This window comes from Rhinolophus sinicus, linkage group LG04 (assembly GCF_036562045.2).
Source record: "Rhinolophus sinicus isolate RSC01 linkage group LG04, ASM3656204v1, whole genome shotgun sequence".
Taxonomy (NCBI): domain Eukaryota; kingdom Metazoa; phylum Chordata; class Mammalia; order Chiroptera; family Rhinolophidae; genus Rhinolophus; species Rhinolophus sinicus.
In genome coordinates, this window is record NC_133754.1 from 41,290,495 (window position 1) to 41,312,870 (window position 22,376).

The 22,376-nt window shown below is 39.5% G+C and overlaps 1 protein-coding gene across 4 annotated transcripts in view; it reads right to left on the reverse strand.

The window, feature by feature from the left end:
• Positions 1–22,376, reverse strand: part of ABCC4 (ATP binding cassette subfamily C member 4 (PEL blood group)) — a 245,202-nt gene that overhangs the window by 52,400 nt on the left and 170,426 nt on the right. For all 4 annotated transcript variants that reach the window (XM_019737179.2, XM_074329431.1, XM_074329430.1 and 1 more), the window contains 2 exons: positions 6,112–6,262; positions 576–695 (listed from right to left, as the gene is read on the reverse strand). In XM_019737179.2, coding sequence (XP_019592738.2) covers positions 576–695; positions 6,112–6,262 — 271 coding nt within the window. The remainder of the gene's footprint in view (positions 1–575; positions 696–6,111; positions 6,263–22,376) is intronic.

Here is a 22,376-nt window from a genome sequence, read left to right on the forward strand (position 1 = left end):
TGGCAAACCTGATAATCAGGAATTTGACTTCCTCAGTCACTTCCGGCACCCTGCATGCTCTGAAAAAAGAGCTGGCAAACTACGTCCTGTGGGCCAAGAATGGACCATCACCAATTTTAGTAAACAAAGTTGGACTGGAACACAGCTGCTGCCATTTGCTGATGTATTATCTTTGCCTGCATTCATGCTATGTCGACAACGTTTAGTAGTTGCAACAGAGACAGTATGGTGCACAAAACATGAAATATTTACTCTCTGGACCTTTACAAATAAGTTTGCTGAGCCCTGCCCTAAAGGAAGGGAAAGCCACAGGGCATGGTGCTGGAAGGACAACGCAAACCAGTCGGGGGAGAAAAGCAGTGGTGTGACTGGGGAAGAGGAGAGCTGAGAGGACTCATGGCCAAGGGGAAGGGGGAGGGGAAAAGGAAGGGGGATAGGAGTGGGGTGCAGACAGGAGGTGGGGCTGGGCCTGAGGGGGAAACAGAGAGAGGTGCCAGCCAACAAGGCCACCTGACAGGGAGGTCAAGCAAGTAGCCTATCCCACCCTTTTAAACTGTTTCCAGAAACTTACAGACCTGAATGCAAATCCTGGTGGGCATCAAACAGTTCCTGAAATCTCTCTTCAGTTTTGTAGGCCCGGATGGTCCAGAGTCCCTGGAGAGAAGATGATAGGTGGGAAAACACTGGGCTCCGTGCTGGGGAAGCAGAGAAAGACAAATGACAGAGAAAGTCAGTGAGACTGGATGAAAAAAAAAAAAAAAAGCCTCCTGTGCCCTGTGGTTACACATCCACCAAACAGCACACCCAGAACTTCCCAGTGGGTTACCTGGGCGAGAAGGGACTATGTCCCTCCTGGAGAGGTCTCTCTATGTCAACCCTCAAACTCCTGATAACCCCATGCTTCACTTTCATGACCTGGAAATAAAAGCTTCTCTTTGAACCTATCTTTGACCACATTCAAACCATAGCTAGATTTAGATTTTTTTCTTTACTAACTCGTTCATCAAGGTCTTCCTCAACATGGCCTCCCTCCATATTCTTCCCTCACATCCCTCCTGGTAGAAAGTATTGCTAATTTTTGAGTCAGTAGCGTTTTTAAATTTAATTGTGTTAGAGCACTCACCACACTGAATCGTGATGAGCTATCTACTGGTAGACACCACTAAGATGGTGTTTGTCTGCATCTTAGATTATTAATTTCTTAAGGGTTGACATAAAGTCAGTAGCATATCCCCCCAAACTGGAACAGTGCCGGGCACAGGACAGGTGCATGGTAAATAAGGTGAATGGGCAGTCGACTATCTCCCTGCATCCTGAGAAACCTACCTGTGCCTGTTGGGGAATTAAACTTTCTGTATGGGTCAGTGCACACCTGGGCATTACACTCCCCTGGTGCCCACAGGACCTGCATCACCAAGGTGTCTCTGAATAGTCTTAATTCCAGCACCAGGAGCCAGAGGCATAGTTTTATAACTGCCCTGCTCGCTGCTTGTCCTGGTGTTTGGAAGTCACTATGGCATGTGACAAGGACATCGTCCTTTCAGAATCTGACTGCAGTCTTAGTAGCCATTCTCTTTTGAGTAATTTTACATTGGTTTGGGGACTGATGCCACATGACTGGCCACTGGTTTCCCTCTGTCTTCTCCGAGCACACTGTGTCTGACTGCCAGGGTCTGCCTCTTGCACACTGGGGGTCACACGGACTGCATGCTGCTGGGCAGGGATGATTCCTTACAGTTTTCATTCATTCCCCACCATGAATAAGACTGTAACTAGCTATTGTCAGAGGCAGATCGTGAGCCTGTGACCTCTGTCTGGAATAAGTAATAATCTGTGCTTTATCAGAAGTACTGACTTATCATTTTGTTACCTGCAAATCTCCTAGAGAAGACCAGTTAGTAAAACCTGGGTATTTAGGGGATATTAAGATCACTTATCTTACAGGAGACTGCAGAGATTTTATATAATGACGGGGAAAAAGAGTCAAGGGAAAAACTCAAACTGATATTCAGGGCATGACTCTCTAGCCTGGCATCTGAATACCTATCTGTGTGTCAGTTCAGTCAATACTGATGTTACATGGGACTGTGCGTGTGTATGTGTGTGAGTGTGGTGCACGTGCGTGTGTGTGTGTGTGTGTGTGCATAGGAGGGATCCTGGGGGACAAATGTGCAGACACAGAACCTCCTCTTATGCTTAATAGTCACAGTTCTACAAGCAGGAAAGGAGTAGGCTTCCATGTGTGACGGGTTCAGAGAAGGTGGGAAGCCCTGGGCTGTGGGAGGACAGCCAGGCTGCGGGCCAGCTGAATATCCACTCAGCCTTGGGGCTGTTTTCTAACTGGGGACATTAACCATTAGGGACCCTCACCTGGGATAGTGCTTTAGGGAAAAAAGAAAACCTCTGAACTGGGACATGATCTAACATTTTCCCTTGTATCCTATTTAAGCAAAGAGCCGTAAGTGATTCTGGGATGGTCTGACCAACCAGTTGGATGTTTGCGATTTTACTGTAGCATCTTTACTGTTCTCCCTCTTCATTATATTGAGTCATCTTTACCTTGTATTTATTTTAGCTTCCTTTGACTTTGTACTGTAAGGACAGCAATATGAACACAGACTGAACTCATGCTTCAAATACGAAAGGCTGGGAGCTCTGTATAAGGCCTTTTCTGCACTCCCCAGCAGACCTCCCAGCCTGTCCCCAGAGCGTAGTCAATCTGGATACAGGGGGTCTGTAGGGACGGTCCAGGAGAATTCCAGGGCCTATTATTCTATCCAGATAGTGCTAAGAGTCCAGCTCCAGATAGTGCAGAAAACTCACTAGAATCATGCTCTCATGTCCAGAGCAAATGTGACAAAATATTTCATCACAGGCAATTCTTCTGAGAAAAAAGTAGATGTGCTGTTCACCCAAGGAGAGTTTTTGAATGAAATTCTTCATCTTGGATATCCGCACTTGCTTCATCAGAAAAGCAAAATGGCAGCTAATTATCTGGCAGGGTCAACTTTAGAAATCAGGTGTCTGCCATCCAGCCTTGAACACCAGGGCACCCAAAGAACATATCACCTACTTTACCTCATACCCAAGAGCTATAGCAGTATAGCAGGCATCTGGACCTGTGGAAAGCTATCCTGTTTCTTTCGCACTCCACTTAGGGCTGAGTGGGATGCCAGGAGGAGTGAATTGGAGGGTCTGTAAATAAAATTAACTAGTACAAAAGGGAGAGGGAATGCCAAGGCTCCAGTATTATCCTAACCAATGTAATATCCTTTCCCACAGACTGGGCTGGCTATCCTGAAGTAGGCCTATGCAACAGCCGTTAACAGGCGTTAGTCAGCAGTCACAGACGAATGTAACCCTACATTACACAAGATTGGCAGGTGTGTTTTCCATGACCCTGAGGACTCTTCGTAACATACCCGCCGAGGACGGCGACTCTTCCCTGGGGAGGGGAAGGGCAGAGAACTGGAAAGCCCCTGGGTTGACAGTCTTGCTACAGGTTATCATTAATGCTCTGCAAGGCCTGCTAGGTGTTATTATGTTCTTAAATGCCTCGTGGTCAAGGGTCTAGTGCTCGCAAACACTTTTCAAGCATCAATTGAAGAAATCCTCACAAGAAACCCAGAGGGCAGGTATATTATATCCTTGACAGAGGGAAAAACAGACTGAGAGATTTAAGAGCATTGCCCAAGATTAAGTAAATTAACACGAGTAAGTGGTAGAGCTGAGTGTCAGACCCAACTCTGGTTTATTCCCAAGGCTGTGCTTTTAATGACAAGCCAGTATCTCAGACAGAGAATAATCAGGGGTTAAAGATGCCCCTGTGTGACTAAATGCATTTTTCTCCAGATTTTGTATCTTTAGAAAACCCTAAAATCAGCTAATATTCAATAGCCTTACCCCATTATTGTACATCTTAAGTACATCTTGATCACAGAGCTCTTACAGACAGAATTTGGATACGGCTTCATAATTCATACACTGCCAAATGAATAGAGTTGGCTAGAGAAATACAACCAAATGCCATCCTGGTTTTATGCACTTCTCTATGACTGAGTGTCGCTACACTCATTTTGCAAAAATACAAAACCATTATGATCCACTACAGATTTTTCATTAAGATGGCTTAAATGTAAGCCTAAAGTTTGAGAGGCAGCTAGGCTGTATGATCTGAAAATAAACCTTGGGACTTCAGTAGTACTTCAAAGCACAAGGATGAAGCAGGTTTATGTCTTCTAGCCATGGCAATTAGGTGTCTTTCTTTTTGCTGGTGATTCCAGCAGTAGCCTCAAGAGGTATTCTCAATCACTGTTTAGAGGAAACAGTGGAATTGTTATTTATGGCCCAGACCACCCAGATACATAACAATAAACAGTTCTAGTCAATTGGCCACCACATTTGATTATCTGGGGGTGTGGAGGAGGGAGCTTCCAGATTTAACTTACTGTCTCAGCCTACTGAGATGCAGGAAAACCCAACTATTCCACAAAGGACCATGTCAAAGTTCTCAAAGTCTCCAGATCAAACAATGAGAAAATCCTAAAATGCTGCTTGAAAAACGTCTCAGGGGGTCCCCTTCTCTCCACTTCCACATGGATGGGAAGTGGCCCATGCCCCAGGAAGAAATCTCTGTCAACCTCTTCTAGAACACAACCCTTTGTTGAATATACCTTTGCAACAAGATGGTTGAATGACTCCATTTCATGAGTGGCCTCAAATCATAAAACGTCTGAAGCTTTGTCTACACAAAAGACTGGCTGGGGCTTATCACTTATTCTGCCTTCTCCAAGTCCTGTCATCATAACACGTCAACATGCTCCACATCCCATAGAAACACCTCAGAAAACCAAACCTCACAGTGGTTTAACTGGTTCTCTTGACAACTGAAAATTTTTTCTGTACCTTTTATGAAACTGTCACCCACTAACCTTTATGCAAATACTTAGGATAAATGCCACTCCAGAGATTATTATTTAAAAACAAAAAACAAAAAAAACACACATTTGCCAGAACAAAAAAAATCCTTTATCCTGATGAACCTGTATTTTTCCACGTGGTAGATAGGGAAAACCATGGAAATCATAGTTTCTCTCCTTAGCTTGGCTCCCAGAAAGCAGTAACTATCCATAGTTCAGGTTTTGGATACAAATATCTTCCTTCTTTACGTTTTGGCTATCATCCTTGTATTCTTTTTAAAAAATTAAAAAATTTGTTTTCCTTATAACTTTTTGTTTTAACAATTCATGAAATATGTTTGTGCATTAATGAGATAAGCTCGGAATGATTCCATCCTCTATGATTACCTGTAGAATAGAATGATTAATCTTAAAATGCTTTCTCCATTATTCCAAAACTAGAAAGCTGAATAGAGTAATAGACTAAACGCATACTAAACCGATCCCTCTCCTGTGTCCTCCTAAGGGGATTATTTTTAGCAATCATTTATATGAACAGCCCAGGGGGAAAGAAAACCTCAAACAGTATGGCACTATCCCAAATACTGGTGATAATAAAGAGCGAAACTGAAAATAACAGTGCTTATCTTTTCAAAACATTTAACAATCACAACTTATTTGCCATTTTTTGAGTATGTAAAAGTAATACATTTTTCAAATGCATCCCTTCTGTCCTGTGAGTACATTTTCTGACACCTCCTTTCCTTTCTCTAACCTTTTCTTTCCTTTTGTCATTTCTAGTATACTCGGGTAGAAAAATTCTCTATTTTCCTTCTTTATGAGTTAAAACATGGTGAAATATTCTATAGCTCAGAAAACTGTTTATTGCTTTCCTGTTCTGTATTAGGAAGCACGCTATGAACAGGACAAAAACGGTCCCTGTACTCATGGTGCTCAGAGTTCTGTGGAGGATTATTCCACATGCATCCTCCATTCCTTCCTTGTGCTAAATTGAAAGCTGCACCTGGCATCCCACTAGATCTATTTGCCTTAAAGGCCACACTGACAGTGGCTGTAATACTCAATTAACTAATATTTACTTCATGAGAAATTTTGAAATATGGAGTCGGTAGAACTTCAGGGGTCTCCTTTATTATGGCATGAAGCGAAGCTAGCTTGCATGCCATCCCAACTCGAGAGTCTCGGTACTCACTTGTAGATTCCAGGCGTTTGACATCTCTTGATGTTTGTAAGAAATAGCCACGAAGAACAAAGAAAATGATGCCAAGGGGAACCAGGGGTATTGCAATCCAAGGAATCACGGCCACCGCCACGCCTACCACACCGATCACTTGTAGAAATGTCTGAAATAGTGAAAACAGATACAGAGGCCTCCTATGATGTTGTGATTCATAACAATAAATAACTATTTGGTCTTCATCCCCATTTCTGGCACTGTGCTCCCAAAACGCTTGGAATTTCCTAAGTGATCAAGGTGTCTTTTGTTATGTTGATAAAGGAACTTTTGGAAACCCCCACAGGATCTGAGCTGGTTGTCAGGGGAGCCATTCTGTGGTTAGAGGATTGAAACTTTCAGTCCCACCCCGATTTCCGGGGACTGGATTGGAGCTTGAGGTTGAATCAATGGCCAATGACTTAGTCAACCATTACTACATAAGGAAGCCTCCATAAAAACCCAAAAGGACGGATCCTTGCCTTTTTTCCAGAGAGCTTCCAAAATGGAAAACCTGAACTCTTTGCCACCTTGATGGGCCCTGAGCTCCCCAAGGACAGAAGCTCCTTGAGCTTGGTTCCTATGTATCCCTTCACCTAGCTATTGATTCATAGCCTTTACTACCCTTAACAATAAATCAGTAGTCTAGTGAGTAAATGAGTTTTCTTGAGTTCTGTGAGCTGTTCAGGAAATTAATTGAACCCAAGGAGGGGGTCTTAGGATCCTCTGAATCATGGCCAGTAGGTCAGAAGTACAGGTAACAATCTGGCCTTGTGACTGGAATCTGAAGTGGAGGGCAGTCTTGTGGGACTAAACCCTCTACCTGTGAAATCTGATTCAATCTCTGGGTAGATAGTGCCCAGAATTGAGTTGAATTCTCGAACACCCTTCTGGTGTCCTAGAGAATTACATGTTGGTGCGGCGGAAGCTGCCACACACATTCATTTGAATTGGATCTGGAAACCTTCTTTATCTCCTTATCAAGAATTCTTTTCAAAAACAGACTTTAATGTGTTGTTTTATTATGATTAAACTCCTCACTTCGCAAGACTTGTTGGAATGGCAGGGAACGCTTTCCCATTCAGTGAAATAACAAAATCATACATGGTCCTGATGATATTTTTCACATGCTTACTATGTTCCAAACACAACAGTAAGACCTTCCTAGGTATTAGCTCTTTTGAAACACTCAGTAGCTCTATGTGTTGGCAACACTATTTTCTTTAACAGATGGGAAAATTTGAGACTCAGAGAAGGTAAGATTTGAGTCCCAAACTATCATTAGTCAGTAGGTATTACTATGGAAATTAGCAAGCAGGAACCACAGATGAGGAATCTAGAAGACACAACTATAAATATAGGGATAAAGAAATGGTTAATTACAAATTCAGAAAGGAGGGAAAAACTTAAATGTTTACCTTTGGAAGTGTGGATTCCGCTTTCTTGGTTTTCTATTCGTAGTTAACATTTCTGACTGTGTACTTGGCTGCACATTAACTACTTCACATGTACCGTGTTTCCCCGAAAATAAGACCTAGCCAGACAATCAGCTCTAATGACTCTTTTGGAGCAAAAACTAACATAAGACCTGTTATGTTGTGTTGTGTTGTGTTGTGATGTGATGTGATGTGATGTGATGTGATGTGATGTGATGTGATGTGATGTGGTGTGGTGTGGTGTGGTGTGGTGTGGTGTGGTGTGGTGTGGTGTGGTGTGGTGTGATGTGATGTGATGTGATGTGATACCGGGTCTTACAGCAAAATAAGACCGGTCTTATATTAATTTTTGCTCCAAAATACGCATTAGAGCTGATTGTCCAGCTAGGTCTTATTTTTGGGAAAACGGTATTAACACATTTAATTCTCACAACAGCTCTATCAAGTAGTAGCATTATCTCATTTTACAGATGGAGACATTGAGGTACAGAGAGAGGAAAGGTAACTTGATCCAGACTACAAAGCATGTCAGGAAGCTCATGATGTTAGCTATTTGGATATATTTCAACTTCAACCCAATATACAGCCAACATTTTATTGTCCAGGGAAAATTTTTTGACTTAACTGAGCCTAATTTGTCATTAATTTTTCCTTTAAATGCCCTTACTCAAAGAATTCAGAGTTCATCAGTATGCCCAATAAAGAACAGACAAGAAAAATATGATGAAATAAACTGTTGACATTCATAGAGGTCTAAGAGTTTTGATATGAAGGAAACAACTTACAATGTCTAAAAGGTGTTTTTTTTAATCATCTGGATATACATTAATTTTTCCAACATTAGAATAAATATTTAAAATGTCTTTCAAAGGTTAAAAATGATAATATCAAAGGCAATTTATCAAGTATTTACTATACGGAAGGCACTGATTTAAGAGGTCTATGAATGTTCACTTAATAATCACCTCATCTCTTGAGGTGCTTTTATTTTGGGAAATGGCCTTGGTCTAAAAACGGCAGATAGAATAAAACCCAAGTTAATGGATGATGGTGATTTAAATACCCATCTTAATTAGAAAAAGTATGATATCATGGTGTACGACTTCAGGTGATATGAATGAAATTCAACACATAGTGTCTGCCTGCTATGAAAGAGGGTTCAAACAGTGGGGACATGAAGATTCACATGGCATAGGCCAAGCCCTCCGAAGTTTACCATCTTAGATGGATACAAATCCATGACTGTCTGCACATGGCACAGAGTGCTGTAGAAACACAGGGAAGAATACTGACCACTATTTAGAGTTCTAAGAAAGTTACAACTGAATTTCACAGGCAGGTTTAACAAACAGAAAGAGTAGCATGAATAATTTGCAGGTAGTAATCACAGTTAATGGAAATTTTGACCAAGAGGGAGCCGGGCAAAAAAAGTTAAGTTGCTTGCCTGCATGAACATGGGTTATTCTATGTTCTCTCAGCACCGGTACCTGTATCCTCCATCTGCCAGCCCAGGGAATACTCCACCATGCCACCCAGGGCAGCAGGCCCAAGGCACGTCTCTAAAGAAGGATTAACAGGGTAATGCCTTACATAGACTTAGGTTATCATTTCATAGCTCTGCCGAATCAGTTTTCTCACAGGAACCTCATAACCATCTTGTGAATGAGAAAAGAAAGATATGTCATTTCCATTTACAGATAAGGAGCCGTGAAGCTGGGAGGTTAAGTGGTCGTCCCAAGTTCTCCCAAGAAGTTACTGGTTATTATGGAGAAAGCCAGGAGCACTTTGTACTGAGGAAATCCATGTCCACAACCACTGAGAGAAGCATGGAAGGAGGACACTTCTAGAACTGTAACTTGGTGGCCAGGAACTCCTGTGAATCAAACTGCATTATCCTACATGCTTGTAGGATACGTGATGTAGACCTACGTGCTTTTACTGTTTCTCCCATTCTCTACTGTGGTATCAATACAAAACTCAAAGTAAAGAGGAATGGAATTCTGAAGGAACAAATTCCAATCATAAATGGAAGAAAATAGGGCTGTCCAGCGTATCTCTTTTTATATACAGACGAACAATTTCTTACAACTCTTTGATTAACTGCCGCATCCCACCCTGCTACACTGATTAGGAAACCAAGATTCTTCCTTCATGTTCATAGGGAGGAGTCCTTCCAGCTTCTTCTATGTCTGGTCCTCAGTAAAGTCACTAGCTTTGCCATCATTAGTTGCCAGAAAAAAAGTGACTGTGGCTTTTCTCTGGCTATTGTTTCTTAGGTCTATTATATTTGAATATACAAATCTGAAATAAGATGGCCAATAAAGCTCATGCCTACTACAATTTTCCCCTAACTCTAGGCTTCCCTCCCAAAGATTGATAACCTCAGGTAAATGAAGGCAACTCAACATTTTTTGAGATGTTACCTTTTTTTTTGCCATTTTATTATTCATATTTGTTAGTTTTTTTCCTCTTCTTCTTAAAGAAGTCCTTTTAAAATTTATTATAATGCTGGTTTGATAGTGATAAACTCCTATAGCTTTTTCTTGTCTGGGAAGCTCTTTATCTCTCCTTCGATTTGAAATGATAGCTCTGCTGACTAGAATAATCTTGGTTGTAGGTCCTATTTCATGTCAATTCCTTCTGGACTGCAAAGTTTTTGTTGATAAATCAACTGACAGTCTTACGGGAGTTCCCCTGTGGGTAATTAGCTGCTTTTCTCTTGGTGCTTTTAAGGTTCTCTGTCTTTAACCTTTGGTGTTTTAGTTATGATGCCTCTTGATGTGGGCCTCTTTGGGTTCATCTTTTTTGGGACTCTGCACTTACTGGACTTGTATGTCTATTTCCTTCGCCAGGTTAGTTTTCTGTCATTATTTCTTCAAGTAGGTTTTCAATTCCTTGCTCTCTCTCTACACCTTCTGGTATCCCTATGATGCAAACATTGGTATGATTAATATTGTCCCAGAGGACCCTAAAAGTAGCCTCAATTTTTTTTATTTATTTTTTTTATTTTTGCTGTTGATTGCTTTCAAATCGCTGATTTGATCTTCTGCTTCATCTAATCTGCTGTTGATTCCTTCAAGTGTGTCCTTCTTTTTAGTTATTGTATTCATTTCTGTCTAGCTCTATTTTTATGGTTTCTATGTCCTTTATTATGTTTACTATCTCTTTGCTGAAGTTCTCAATGAGTTTATCTATTCTTCCCCTAAGTTCATTGAGCATCCTTATAACCAGTGTTTTGGACTCTGTATCTGGTAGATTGCTTGCCTCTATTTCATTTAGTTCTTTTTCTAGAATTTTCTCCTGTTTTTTCATTTGGGACATGTCTGTCTCTCCATTTTGGCTGCCTGTCTTTGTTTCTATGTATTAGGTAGATCTGCTACATCTCTCAGTCTTGGCAGGGTGACCTTTATGTGTTAGGTGTCCTGTGAGGCCCAGTGGCTGTCTCCTTGGTCACCTGAGCTGGAGCTGGGTGCTCCAAGAGTGTCCCTTGTGTGAGTTGTGTGTGCCCTCCTGTTGTAGTTGACTCCTGATTGCTGCTGGCAGTCAGCGGATGGTGTTGATCCTCTGGCTGACTGGCCACAACTACAGTGGGTGAGCTGTTGTGCAGGGTCTGATCACACAGAGCAAGATTTACCCGAGTGGGGCTCTGGTGCCTGCCGAGACCACCCTTTGGGTATGTTGTTTGTGGAGCAAATCAGATGGTGCTCTGTTGTGGTCTGAAGTCAGTCACAGGGTGTGTTGGTTCTGGGGCCTCTTGGGAGGGGCTCCAGTGCAGACCAAGATCAGTCACTGCCTGTGCCTGGCCTAGGGCCACTTGGTAGGAGCTACAAAGTGATCCGCGGTTAGTAGCTGTTTGTGCTGGGCCCAGAGGCATGTGGGAGAGGCTACGCTGCCAACTGAGGATGGCTGCCACAAGTGCCAGGCCTGGGGCCACTCAGCAGAGGCACAGAGCATGCTGAGGCCAGCCAGTGCCTGCCTGGGGATCTGTGGACCTTTGATTGAGAGTTTTTAGGAAAATCTGCAGCATGGGCTGCCTGTGAGGAACAGCTGCTGAAAGAGGCTCAGGTAGTGCACGAGTTGGGTGGGATAGGGTCTCAGGGAGTCACCAGTGTGGGGTGAATGGTGTTCACCAGGTCAATGCAGATTCATATTTGGTGCCCACCTGAGCTTGCAGGCTGTGTGTGTGTGTGTGTGGGGGGGGGGGGCGGGGTTTCAACACAGGAAAAATAGCACCCACCTGTGTCTGTAGGCTATGTGGGAGAAGGGCTCAATACAGGAATAATGGCAGCTGCCCCCTCCAGCCCTTGCCTGGGGCCACATAATTCAGTTTCTCCCCATATGTCCCTGGCACTTTTCAAGTTACTGGACCTTTGCTGGACCTCATGGTGAGTGTGATCAAGTGAGTCTGTGTGCAGCTGCTTTAAGAGGATGCCTGGGTTCCAGCAGCCCTCCATCTCACCCGAATGGAATACCTGCTGATTTTCCAACCAGATGCTGTGGGGACTCTTCTTCCTGGTATTCACTGGTGCTTCTGGCTAGGGAGCACAGTGTGAGACTAGGAGCCCTAGACCTTCGGGGGGAAGCTCCACAGCTGAGATATTCCTCCCAATTCTCAACTGCTACTCATGGGTTTGGGATCAGCCTGGTTTGCATCTCCTCCTACCAGTCCCAATGTGGCTTCTTCTTTATATCCTTAGCTATAGGTTTTCTGTTCAGCTAGTCTTCAGATGGTTCTCCAGGGTGAATGTTCTATAATTTAGTCATAATTTTGATGTGGTCATAAAAGGAGTTGAGCAGAGCACTGACCTACTCCACCAATTTTACTGGAAGTTCTCAAGATGCTACTTTTCTTATTCCATGTGCTTTTTCAATCGCAAGCTTTGTTTCTTCTTCATGAAGACTTATTTGTTCTGAAATTGCTGAGAATTCAGAGAGACTTAAGAAAAAATGTGGACCTCTAAATCAATAAAACCAAACCAAATAACTCCTTACCAGATTATTCAATATTTTCAAAAGAGAAAGTCAATTTGACATATTTTATTTTGTGCATCCTGAACTGGTATTGACTTTGAGGGAAATACAAAAGGTAGATTTTGTATACCAGTGAATCCCAGGAAATTCAACTATGTCCACTCCAGGTTGGCTTTCTTGGTGAGCAAGCATCCTGATTTGGATGTCGAGATGACTAAGATAGAAGACCAGGTACCACTATATATGAAAGAGATGTCTAATGTGCATCTCTCATTCTCAGAAAGGATGCTGTCCTGTGAGCAGCTGCTTCTGACAAACCACACTGGCACCTAAATGAATATTAATGAGGTATACAAAAGAAATAAAGAGGGAATATGCTTATGAAAAATGTTAATGATTTTGTTTAAAAACCTGCCCAATAAAATAATTTGAAAAATAAGACATTGCGTTATTGCTAGTGCCTAATGGATAATTTCCTCATTATACTGAAGAAATTCCACTATTCTCTGGATTTAGTTGACAACCAAAAAAATATTGGTTACTCCAGCCTACCAAATACCAATAATGGATAATATTTCATGAGGTTTGCCATGTGTCCAACCTCCTAAGTATTTCATTATTTAGTATGCATTATTTAGTTTCTCACATCAAATTTCAGTAGGCGATCCCTCCATTTATCAAGCAGAAAACTGATGCTCAAGAAAGGTTTAGTAATTTGCCCAAAGTTAGATAATTACGTCATTTTGACCTCAAGCGTGTTTTGTAAATCTCTGCATGATACTATATCCCATATACATATAAAATTCACATTTGAAAAAAATTAATATGTTATTTTATATTATTTTCCCTTTTGTCTAAATTTTCTAATTTTGTTGGGGTTCTTGTGGTGTTACCTGGTCTCTCCCATGAAGTGACCAGTGCTAGACTTCCAGCTAATTAGGGAATAATAGCCTACTCAGCTCACAGGGCAGAACTGATCATTAAAAGGTCTTAAAAATGTTAGCTAACAGATCACACTAACACAGATTGATGTAAAAATTATTGTTTAAACAATAATTTTAAAAAACCCAGTTTCATAAGAAAGATGAGTTCTAAGCCCAGAAAGCAAAATGACTTGAAGGGGAAAAAAAGAGCCAAATTTAATTTTAATAAATGTATAAAACCCAAGGACACAAAATGAGGCTTAGTATTTTACATGTTCAGTATCTGTATTTAGATGGTGGTAAATACATTAAAATTTCCCTCAGAAGTCTCTTCCTCTAGAATTAACATTGTATTTTAATATTAAAAATTTTAACATATTCCTTTCACAAGCACAATTTTAAGTGCAAGGACCTGTTTGCCAGTTTATCATTTAACTACCAAACTGCTTATAGTCCTGTAGGAATTCCTAGGTATCTACCCACAATTTACTTTAAACTTAATTTCATAAGATTCTGTTCCTGCTAGTCTTTGTGAAGCTTGTGCCAAAGAACATGTTTTCTATAAACAGCAGTAAAAATGTATTCTTCTTATTCTATGCAAATAAATATGTAATCCATACTTTTGGCTCACTCATTATTTGAACTCTCACTCGCTTGCATACTTATATTAGGTTATGCATAAAATGAAATATGTATTTAATCATAAGGTCACTTAATCAGCAGACAGTACTTTCATTATTTGTTTATAGTATTAAAAAACAAAATCAGTATCCTTAAGATTGCTAAAACCTCAAAGGCATTTGAAAGCTTTTAATTCTGCTGTCAGTCAGACTCTAAAGAATTCTGTTCCAAGTTGTGATAAGTACAAATCATCCAGATTGCCTTAAACTATTACCGATTTTGCAGAAGATATGACTTAAGTGCAATAAACAAAGCAAGACTCACTTCTTGGCAAGAAAACATGGCAAGATTTTCTTCTGATTTAGAGAGAGAGAGAAAATGATGCCTAGTTTTTGATCAGTAAGCTGTTTACCGATGTGGGTGTAGGAGTGTCTTCTACCTATTTATTCTGGAAACACATGAGATAAAAAAATAATTTTTCAATGAAATGACTGTAACATAGTGCTGTTAGCTAATACAGATTCTTGTGGAGACAGTAAAATTATGACGAGGCTATCTAAAATTCTGAAAGTATTAAGAAATAAAAATTTAATTCCTGTCAAATAATACTCATGACTCTTTCATTACAGGATAAACAGAAGCAAAGGGGAAAAGATGAAAGACTCTTAAAGGTAAGCTCTCAAACCTTAATACCAACCTTGAGTTAGTATTAAATCTCCAGGGGTAAGTTATATGCTGTTATGGCACCTTGCATATCTTAGGGAGTTCAGAGATCAACTCTGGTCCCCAGATCCCTCCTTGACCACCTGTTTCTTTTGACCTCACCCAACTCAGTTAACTTAAATCAGAACTTTACAGAATGTTGGTGTGTCTTATTTGTATGAAGAGATCTATACAAATTCTAAGACTAACTTTTTCTAAACTTGTCCTTTACTTGGGATACACTCATCACTCCTTTCATCTCTCATTTGGCTGCCTCAGATCTTTTCACGTCCACACCAGCTCTAGGACCTATGTAGCCTTCAGTTAGCTCTTACTCCTGAGACCTAGCTAACATCACTGAAGAGCAGAATAGTGGTGTTTGGCTTACAATTTGTTAACCAACATAGTAGAAAACATTAGGGAATGAAGTATACTTCTTCCTTCCTTTGTTTTCAGCATATTTTATTGATTGATGGCTTCCTTTCTACCTTTTCTAAGTGTTAGAGCTTATTACAAAATTCAAGGCTGGATTTTATCTACATGCTATTTTTAAAAGGCACACATTAAAAATAAGGGCACATAAAAATGGAAATAAAAGTGTGGAAAAGGGTATGCCATGAAAATACTAATCAAAAGAAAGCTGGAGCTTCTATCTATGCCACTATAAACATAGAAGCTTTAAGTTAGGAAGGATTCCTAGAAATAAAGGAAAACATTTCATAAGAATAAAGGATCCAGAAGACATTAAAAAATCTAAATTTATATAAGCCTAATAACATAGCTTCAAAACGCACAAAGCAAAATCTAACAGAACCTGGGAGTAACAGACAAATCCGTACTCATAGTGGGAGAGTCTAACCCATTTATCTCAATAACGAATTGAGCAAGCAGATAAATATCAAGAGATATAAAATATTTGAAGACATGATAACAGACTTAATCTAATTAAGAAATACATAATACTACAGCCAATAACTGAATACATTCTTTTCATCTGCATGTATACTATGCTATAAAGTAAGTATCAACAAACTTCAGGGGACAGAAATTGTACAGAATATATTTTGACCTCAGTGGATTTAACAAGAAATCAATAACAAAAAGGTAACTAGAATGTCATTAAATGTTTGGAAATTCTGTAATACATTTCTAAATAACACCTGGTTCAAAAAAATTACAACAAATTTAGAACGTATTCTGACAGAAAAGAAAATGAAATCTAGTATTAAATTTAAGGGCTACAATTAAAACTGTGTTTAGAGGTATTTATAGCTTTATTTACTTATCATTGTTTTAAAGAAAGGCTACTGGGAATACATGAGAAATCTCTGTATCTTCCTCCTAATTTTACTGTGAACTTAAAACTGCTCTTAAAAAAAAGTCTTATTAAAAAAGGGCTGTAAGTCAAGGGTCTAAAAATCCATCTTAAGATATTAAAAGGACAGCATATTAAACTAAATTATGCAGAAGAATGGAAATAAAAGTAGATATTAATGAAATAGAAAAGTAAATGAAAGAGAAAAATCAATAAAGCCAAAGCTTGGTTCTTTGAAAGCACTAATGAAAGTGATAAACTCCTGCCAAGACTGATTGAGAAGAAAAGGGGGGGAAATTACCATTATCATGAATTAAAAGGGGAGAACATAAGAGATACTACAGGCATTAAAAAGAGCACATAATAAATAAACATTGTGCTGATAAATTTAAATTTTTTAATGAAAGACAAATTTCCTGAAAAATGATGTACGAAGACTGACAAAAGAAACAGAAAATCTGAACAAGTCCATATCAATTTAAGAATTTGAATCCATATTTTTAAAATTTCCCACAGAACCTAATAAAACAATTTGATGGGGGAAAAACTTCCCACAGAAAGGACTTTAAAGGCCCAGGTGACTTTACAAGTAGACTGTCCAAAGAAAGTTTTACCAAATTTTCCCAGAGAACTTGACTCCAGCATTATCATGATATAAAAACCAAACAAAACATTAAAAGAAAGCAAAATTACAAACCATACTGTTTTAGGAACATTAAACATTATCAGTAAACTGAATCCAACAATGAAAAAGGATAATACTTCACAACTGAACTTGACAAGGCAAGTCCAAAATCTACATGGCAGGCTGTCAGAAAGGGCAGGCAGGGTGGAACTCTTGGGTGAGACCTGACACTGTAATCCATAAGCAGGACGTCTTTTTTCCAGGGAATCCTAACTGTTAAGGCCTTCCAACTAACTAAATCAGACCCACCCAAATTATCTAGGATAATATTCCATAAAGTCAACTGATTATGCACTTTAACCACATCTACAAAACAGCAACACCTACATTACTTTTAGAGTGAATAAGTGAGGAATGTACTCGAGCCAACTTTGTACATAAAACTGACCATCACAAGGAGGAAACACTTCCCCATTTTTTAGGATGCCAGCATAACTCTGACAACAAAAGCTGACAAAGTATTTCTAGAAAAGCAAATTATGGACCAATATCCTTCATGAACAACAGATACAAAAATTCTTGACAGAATATTAATAAATTGAACACAGCGATAAAAAAAAGATGCTACATCATGAGCAAATGGAGTTTATTCCAGGAATATTAATCTGCAAATAATTATCAGTGTAAGTCACCATATTAAAAGAATAATGGTAAATAATCATATGACTATCTGAAGAGATGTGGAAAAAAATATTTGTCAAAACTCAATACCTATTCTTGAGTTTTTAAAAAAGTAAAAACTCTCAGCAAATTAGGAATTAAAGGAAACTTTTTCAATTTCATAACAGATATCTACCCCCAAAGTAGCAGTTAACATCATTCTTAATGTTCCAAAATGTGGAGCAACTGGAACTCTCATATATTGCTTGGTGGGTGTGTAAAATGGTGCAACTACTTCTAAAAACTTTATGGTAATTTTTTAATTTAACATACACCTACCATATGAAGCAGCAATTCCAATTCTAAGTATTTGATCCGAGAAGAATGAAAATACATGTCCACATAAACACTTGTGCAACAAGGTTCATTGCTAAAAACTGTCAACATCCCAAAAGTCCATTTACTGGAGAACAGATGAATAAAGAGTGGTATCTTCATGCAATGGAATATCACTCAGGAAAAAAGAAACAAACAAACAAAGAAACATAACACACTGAAACATCCAACAACATGGGTGGATCTCAAAAACATGCTGACCAAAAGAAGGCAGCTACAGAAAAACATTCTGTATTGATTCCATTTATATACATGTAACCCAAGAACAGGAAAACTCATCTATGTTGACAGAAATCTGGGAGAAGTGTGAGAGTGTGGAAAGTGACTACAAAGGAGCAAGAGAGACTTTCCAAGGTGATAAGAATGCTCTATATCTTGTTTTGGGCGGTAGTCACAGGGATGTATACAATTATCAAAACTCATTAAATGAAAAAAGTTTATTTTACTCTATATAAACTATACCTCAATATAGCAATAGGTTACAAAAATAATGGTACCATTCCTATTCCTTAGGTCGTGATCAGACAAGTGTTGGCAATGTCACACAGCCATAATGTCACACGGTGATGTTCTCGGGTACCTGGGGGCAGGGAAGAGTGCAGAGTACATGTGAGGGCTAACAGCAACTAGCCTGTGTGCCTGCAACAAATCTGGCTACTGAGTCACTTTTGACATATCTACAATGCTAGAATTAGAACGTACTATCTGCTTGGAGACTCAATGCAGACAATAACCAGTGAATATTAAATCAATGAACCCAGAGAAATGCTACAAGAAACATGTCAGTCATGAAATTCACAAGCAGAAGGCAGCTACAAGACAGTATAGATTATAGTTAAGTATGTTCCACATCAGATTTAAGATGGATACAGCCATACACAAAATAGTTAAGTGCAAGATTTTACTAAAATTGAAGTTGTCCAGCCCACCCCTTTCTTGTTCATCTTATGAGAAAACTCCTAGAGTAGACAGAATTCAACGAATGTAATCAAGAATAGCATATACAGACTCTAAAGGTCCTGAAAGTAAGTAAATATTTAGCCATTTTCCTCTCCCCAGCAACAACTGTCAATTTTATCCTTACTAAAGGTACAAGATGGCAAGGAAAGAAAGCCCCTTGAGTGGCCACTATTGTTTTCCAGTGGACATCATCCAATAACACCATAATGTAAAGTTCTATGCTCTGCACAATACCACCAAGCTTGATAAAAATGAGATATTTATCTTTTTTTCCTTTAGATCTTAATTAGCTTCTTATTAAACTACAAACATTATCATTGGAGCACACATGCTGGGACAGACAAATTGGAACACTGGTTGCCAGCCTGGGAGGGTCCCCAGCGATTAACTGTCACCGTGATGATGTGGATGGTGAGTGTGCTACAACCATCACACTAGAAAAACCCAACCGTCTCATCTTTCACTAAAAAACAGGTAAAACAATCATATGAGTGTGCCTGTGTGAACCATATCACCCTGATCTCACAATCCCGAGGGTCAAGTGTTTGTAAATATTTCCAGTAACCCATATCATCAATTCTCCTTTCTATTAACGAACAAACCCACTTTAACTTGGCAGTTTGCATGAATCATTATCTCTGGGACTGGCATTTTCACAGAATATTCCATCCTTGCAAATGCTCTGACTAAAACGCTTTTGTTGATTTTAAAAGCGTGAAAACACTGTGATTCAGTTAAAATGGATGAGTTTACTTTTAAAGAGTCAGTAAAACAGAGATCTTTCAAACGAGGGCAAGGCAGCCTAACTAACAATCTCTTTTGTCCAAGGGGGATTTGAGGGAGGGAGTGGGGGAAGGGGTCAACACACCATAGAAATCTCAAAATGACAAAGTCATTGTTCAGTGAAAGAGGCTGGAATGCTTTCTACACACTTTCTCTGACATCTCCACACAATGAAATGCAAGGGTCAGTGGTACTGAGACAAGCAAAGGCAGTTCCACTCTTTTGCTTCTATAAAAGCAAGTGACCCAACCTATTATACCCAAGTCTTAGGCTTGCTTTGTTCTCGATATCCAGATGCAGCAGCTTTTTCTTTGGCGCTCCCCCTCTGGAAAGAAATAACTGAGGACACCTCCTTCACATTTTCTTTTTCTTGGGTATTTTCACTTCATAAAGCTGCAGTCAATGTGTTTTGTGTGTGGTGAGGAGGGAATGACACGTTCCATGGTGGTCCCCATCACTGCCTGCATTGGTGGCTCAAGTAGCCTCAGGATTAGCCCTTTGTGTTCCATGAAAGAATATGAAAAGTCAGTTATTTAAGCTCAGTCAAGCTGTTGATTTTTTTGGGGGGGGATGATGGGTGTGTGGGGAAGAAAGGTTTTGCAATTCAGTTTTCCTCAATAAATTACAGCGTTTTGCTGAGGGCAGCTGTGTGCAAGTTCACATGTTCAGAGCAGTCCCAAATTTAAAAAAAAAAAAAAAAAAGGAATGCCTCCATCCAACTTCCTCATTTTTAACCTTTATTTACACTTGTTTTGCTAGTAGGAAGACTTCTTGGAAGTGATGATTTTAACGGCAAGAATTCTAAATAGTTGAGACTCCTTATTCAATGTTATCTGGGACCTTGAAAGTTTTAGAAATTGTAAGGAAATTTCATTAACTTGAAATACTGGGGGTGCCCAAAAATGTATACAAGTGGACACTGGTCAATGCTGCTCAAGCAGTAGTTCACCATCATCAGAAGTGTCTGGATGCTGCTGATAACCACTGTGGGCACCTCTTGTAATTGCAGAAGTCAAACGTGACGTGTACTCATCTTTTGTTATCGGTATATATTGATATTACAATTTTAATACAGTTTCTCTTTCTTAAAATGTGTATACATTTTTTTGGCACCCTCTGTATTTAGTGCTCAATGGTCTGTATTGAAAACGATTGATTTTCATTCAGTGACTCTACGTGGGAATGTCCATTAAAATCTTCAGGAATAATAAACCTGGAATCCCTGTGATGCAAACTCATGCAGAATTTATGGGCCATAAAGCTACGACATTAGGGACATCAGTGGTTTCACTAGCTTATTCCAATAATCTCCTGAAAACAGAAAGCATCCTAGAACGAATCAGATCATCAAACACTGTCGGGTTGCCAATAAACCTGGGTGCCCTGGCATTGCCCCAGGCAGTCAAAAGCCCAGCAAAGCCACACTAAAGCCCAACACAGAAAAAGGAAGCCTGCTCCCCAACCCTGAGAGGCTGAAGCCAATGCTGGCTGGAATCAGCCAGGGAAAACGAGGAAGACCTCTCCAACAAAGACTCTTTCAGGTGACCACAAATAGAAGACAGAACTCTAAATACGCTAAGATCCTTTTCAGGAAGCAACCACGGGCACAATTCAGAGGCAACCCCCAATGTGCGAGTTAACACAAACCAGATTATCAGCCTTGCTGATTTTCAGTTAAGTCCACCAACTGGGAATAACGATGACATCTTCAGAAGAGAGGCACGCACACACATTCTTGTTTTCCCTTAAAAGTACATGGTGAGCAGCCATTTACCTGCTCAAAGACCTTGGCCAACTGTCTATAAGTTTATAAATTCCGTAGACAAGTTTTCAAGGGCATGTAAAATGTGAACCTTGATTTACCTCGAGCCCCATATAAACCATACGTTCCAGCCACATGGCTTACAGTTTAAGATGGGCATCAAGCTACTTGATTTGAAAGGATTACAGATCAACAATGTAACAGGTTCTTTAAGTGTATGTGTGTGTTTATGTCTATTTACACACGCACACACATGGACATATAATAAAGCGTTAACAAGCTCTGTTGTCTGAAATCAGATATACCAGAACTCCGATCCTCACTTCACAGAAAAGAATGCTATCACCTACAATATACATAGGTGATACAATGTACGTAAAACCTTGGAATTGGGAGTTTAGATACTCTATTGGTAGTATTTCAGAGTATTCAAATTTCAAACTACTACTTGGACATTCTGTTTAATTCAACCATCAGGTGTGTTTTTTGCATAGAAATGATAGGTTTATTATATGCAGCTTGTACATTATTTCTAGTGAAGAACAATTTAACTTTAGTACAGGTAAGCTATTTTTTATAAGGAATGCATTTCCAATTACTAGTATTAGTATAACATAAAAATCACCCAATGTTCATAAAGTTTTAAAGTTATGTTTCTATTTTTAAACAAAACCTCAAGAAACATGCATTTACTTTAGTCACAGCCAATTCTTCTTGTTTACACTATGTTACTACAGAGCCATATAGGTCGCACCTCAAACAGATGTGCACCGAAATATGTGGACATACAGTATCCTCTACTTCCGGAGCTTCCTGATGTTCGTCCCTCAAAAACAGTCACAATTTCTCTGGTGCTAGGGTTTGAGACCAGGTTTCTCATAAAACCAAGGATGAAAGTTCTTGAAAGTAGTAGTTCATAGACTAAATTTTACCAACCAGCAAAAATTTCCAAAAGCATTTTTAGAGAAGTAGGCTTGCACTGAATGAATTCTAAAGCCAGAAAAAAAAAAACTTCAAAGGCTAGTACCACAATTTCAGAAAGGTTTATAGCTCAAATACCATGAGGTCACATTATATGAGCACTTCTATG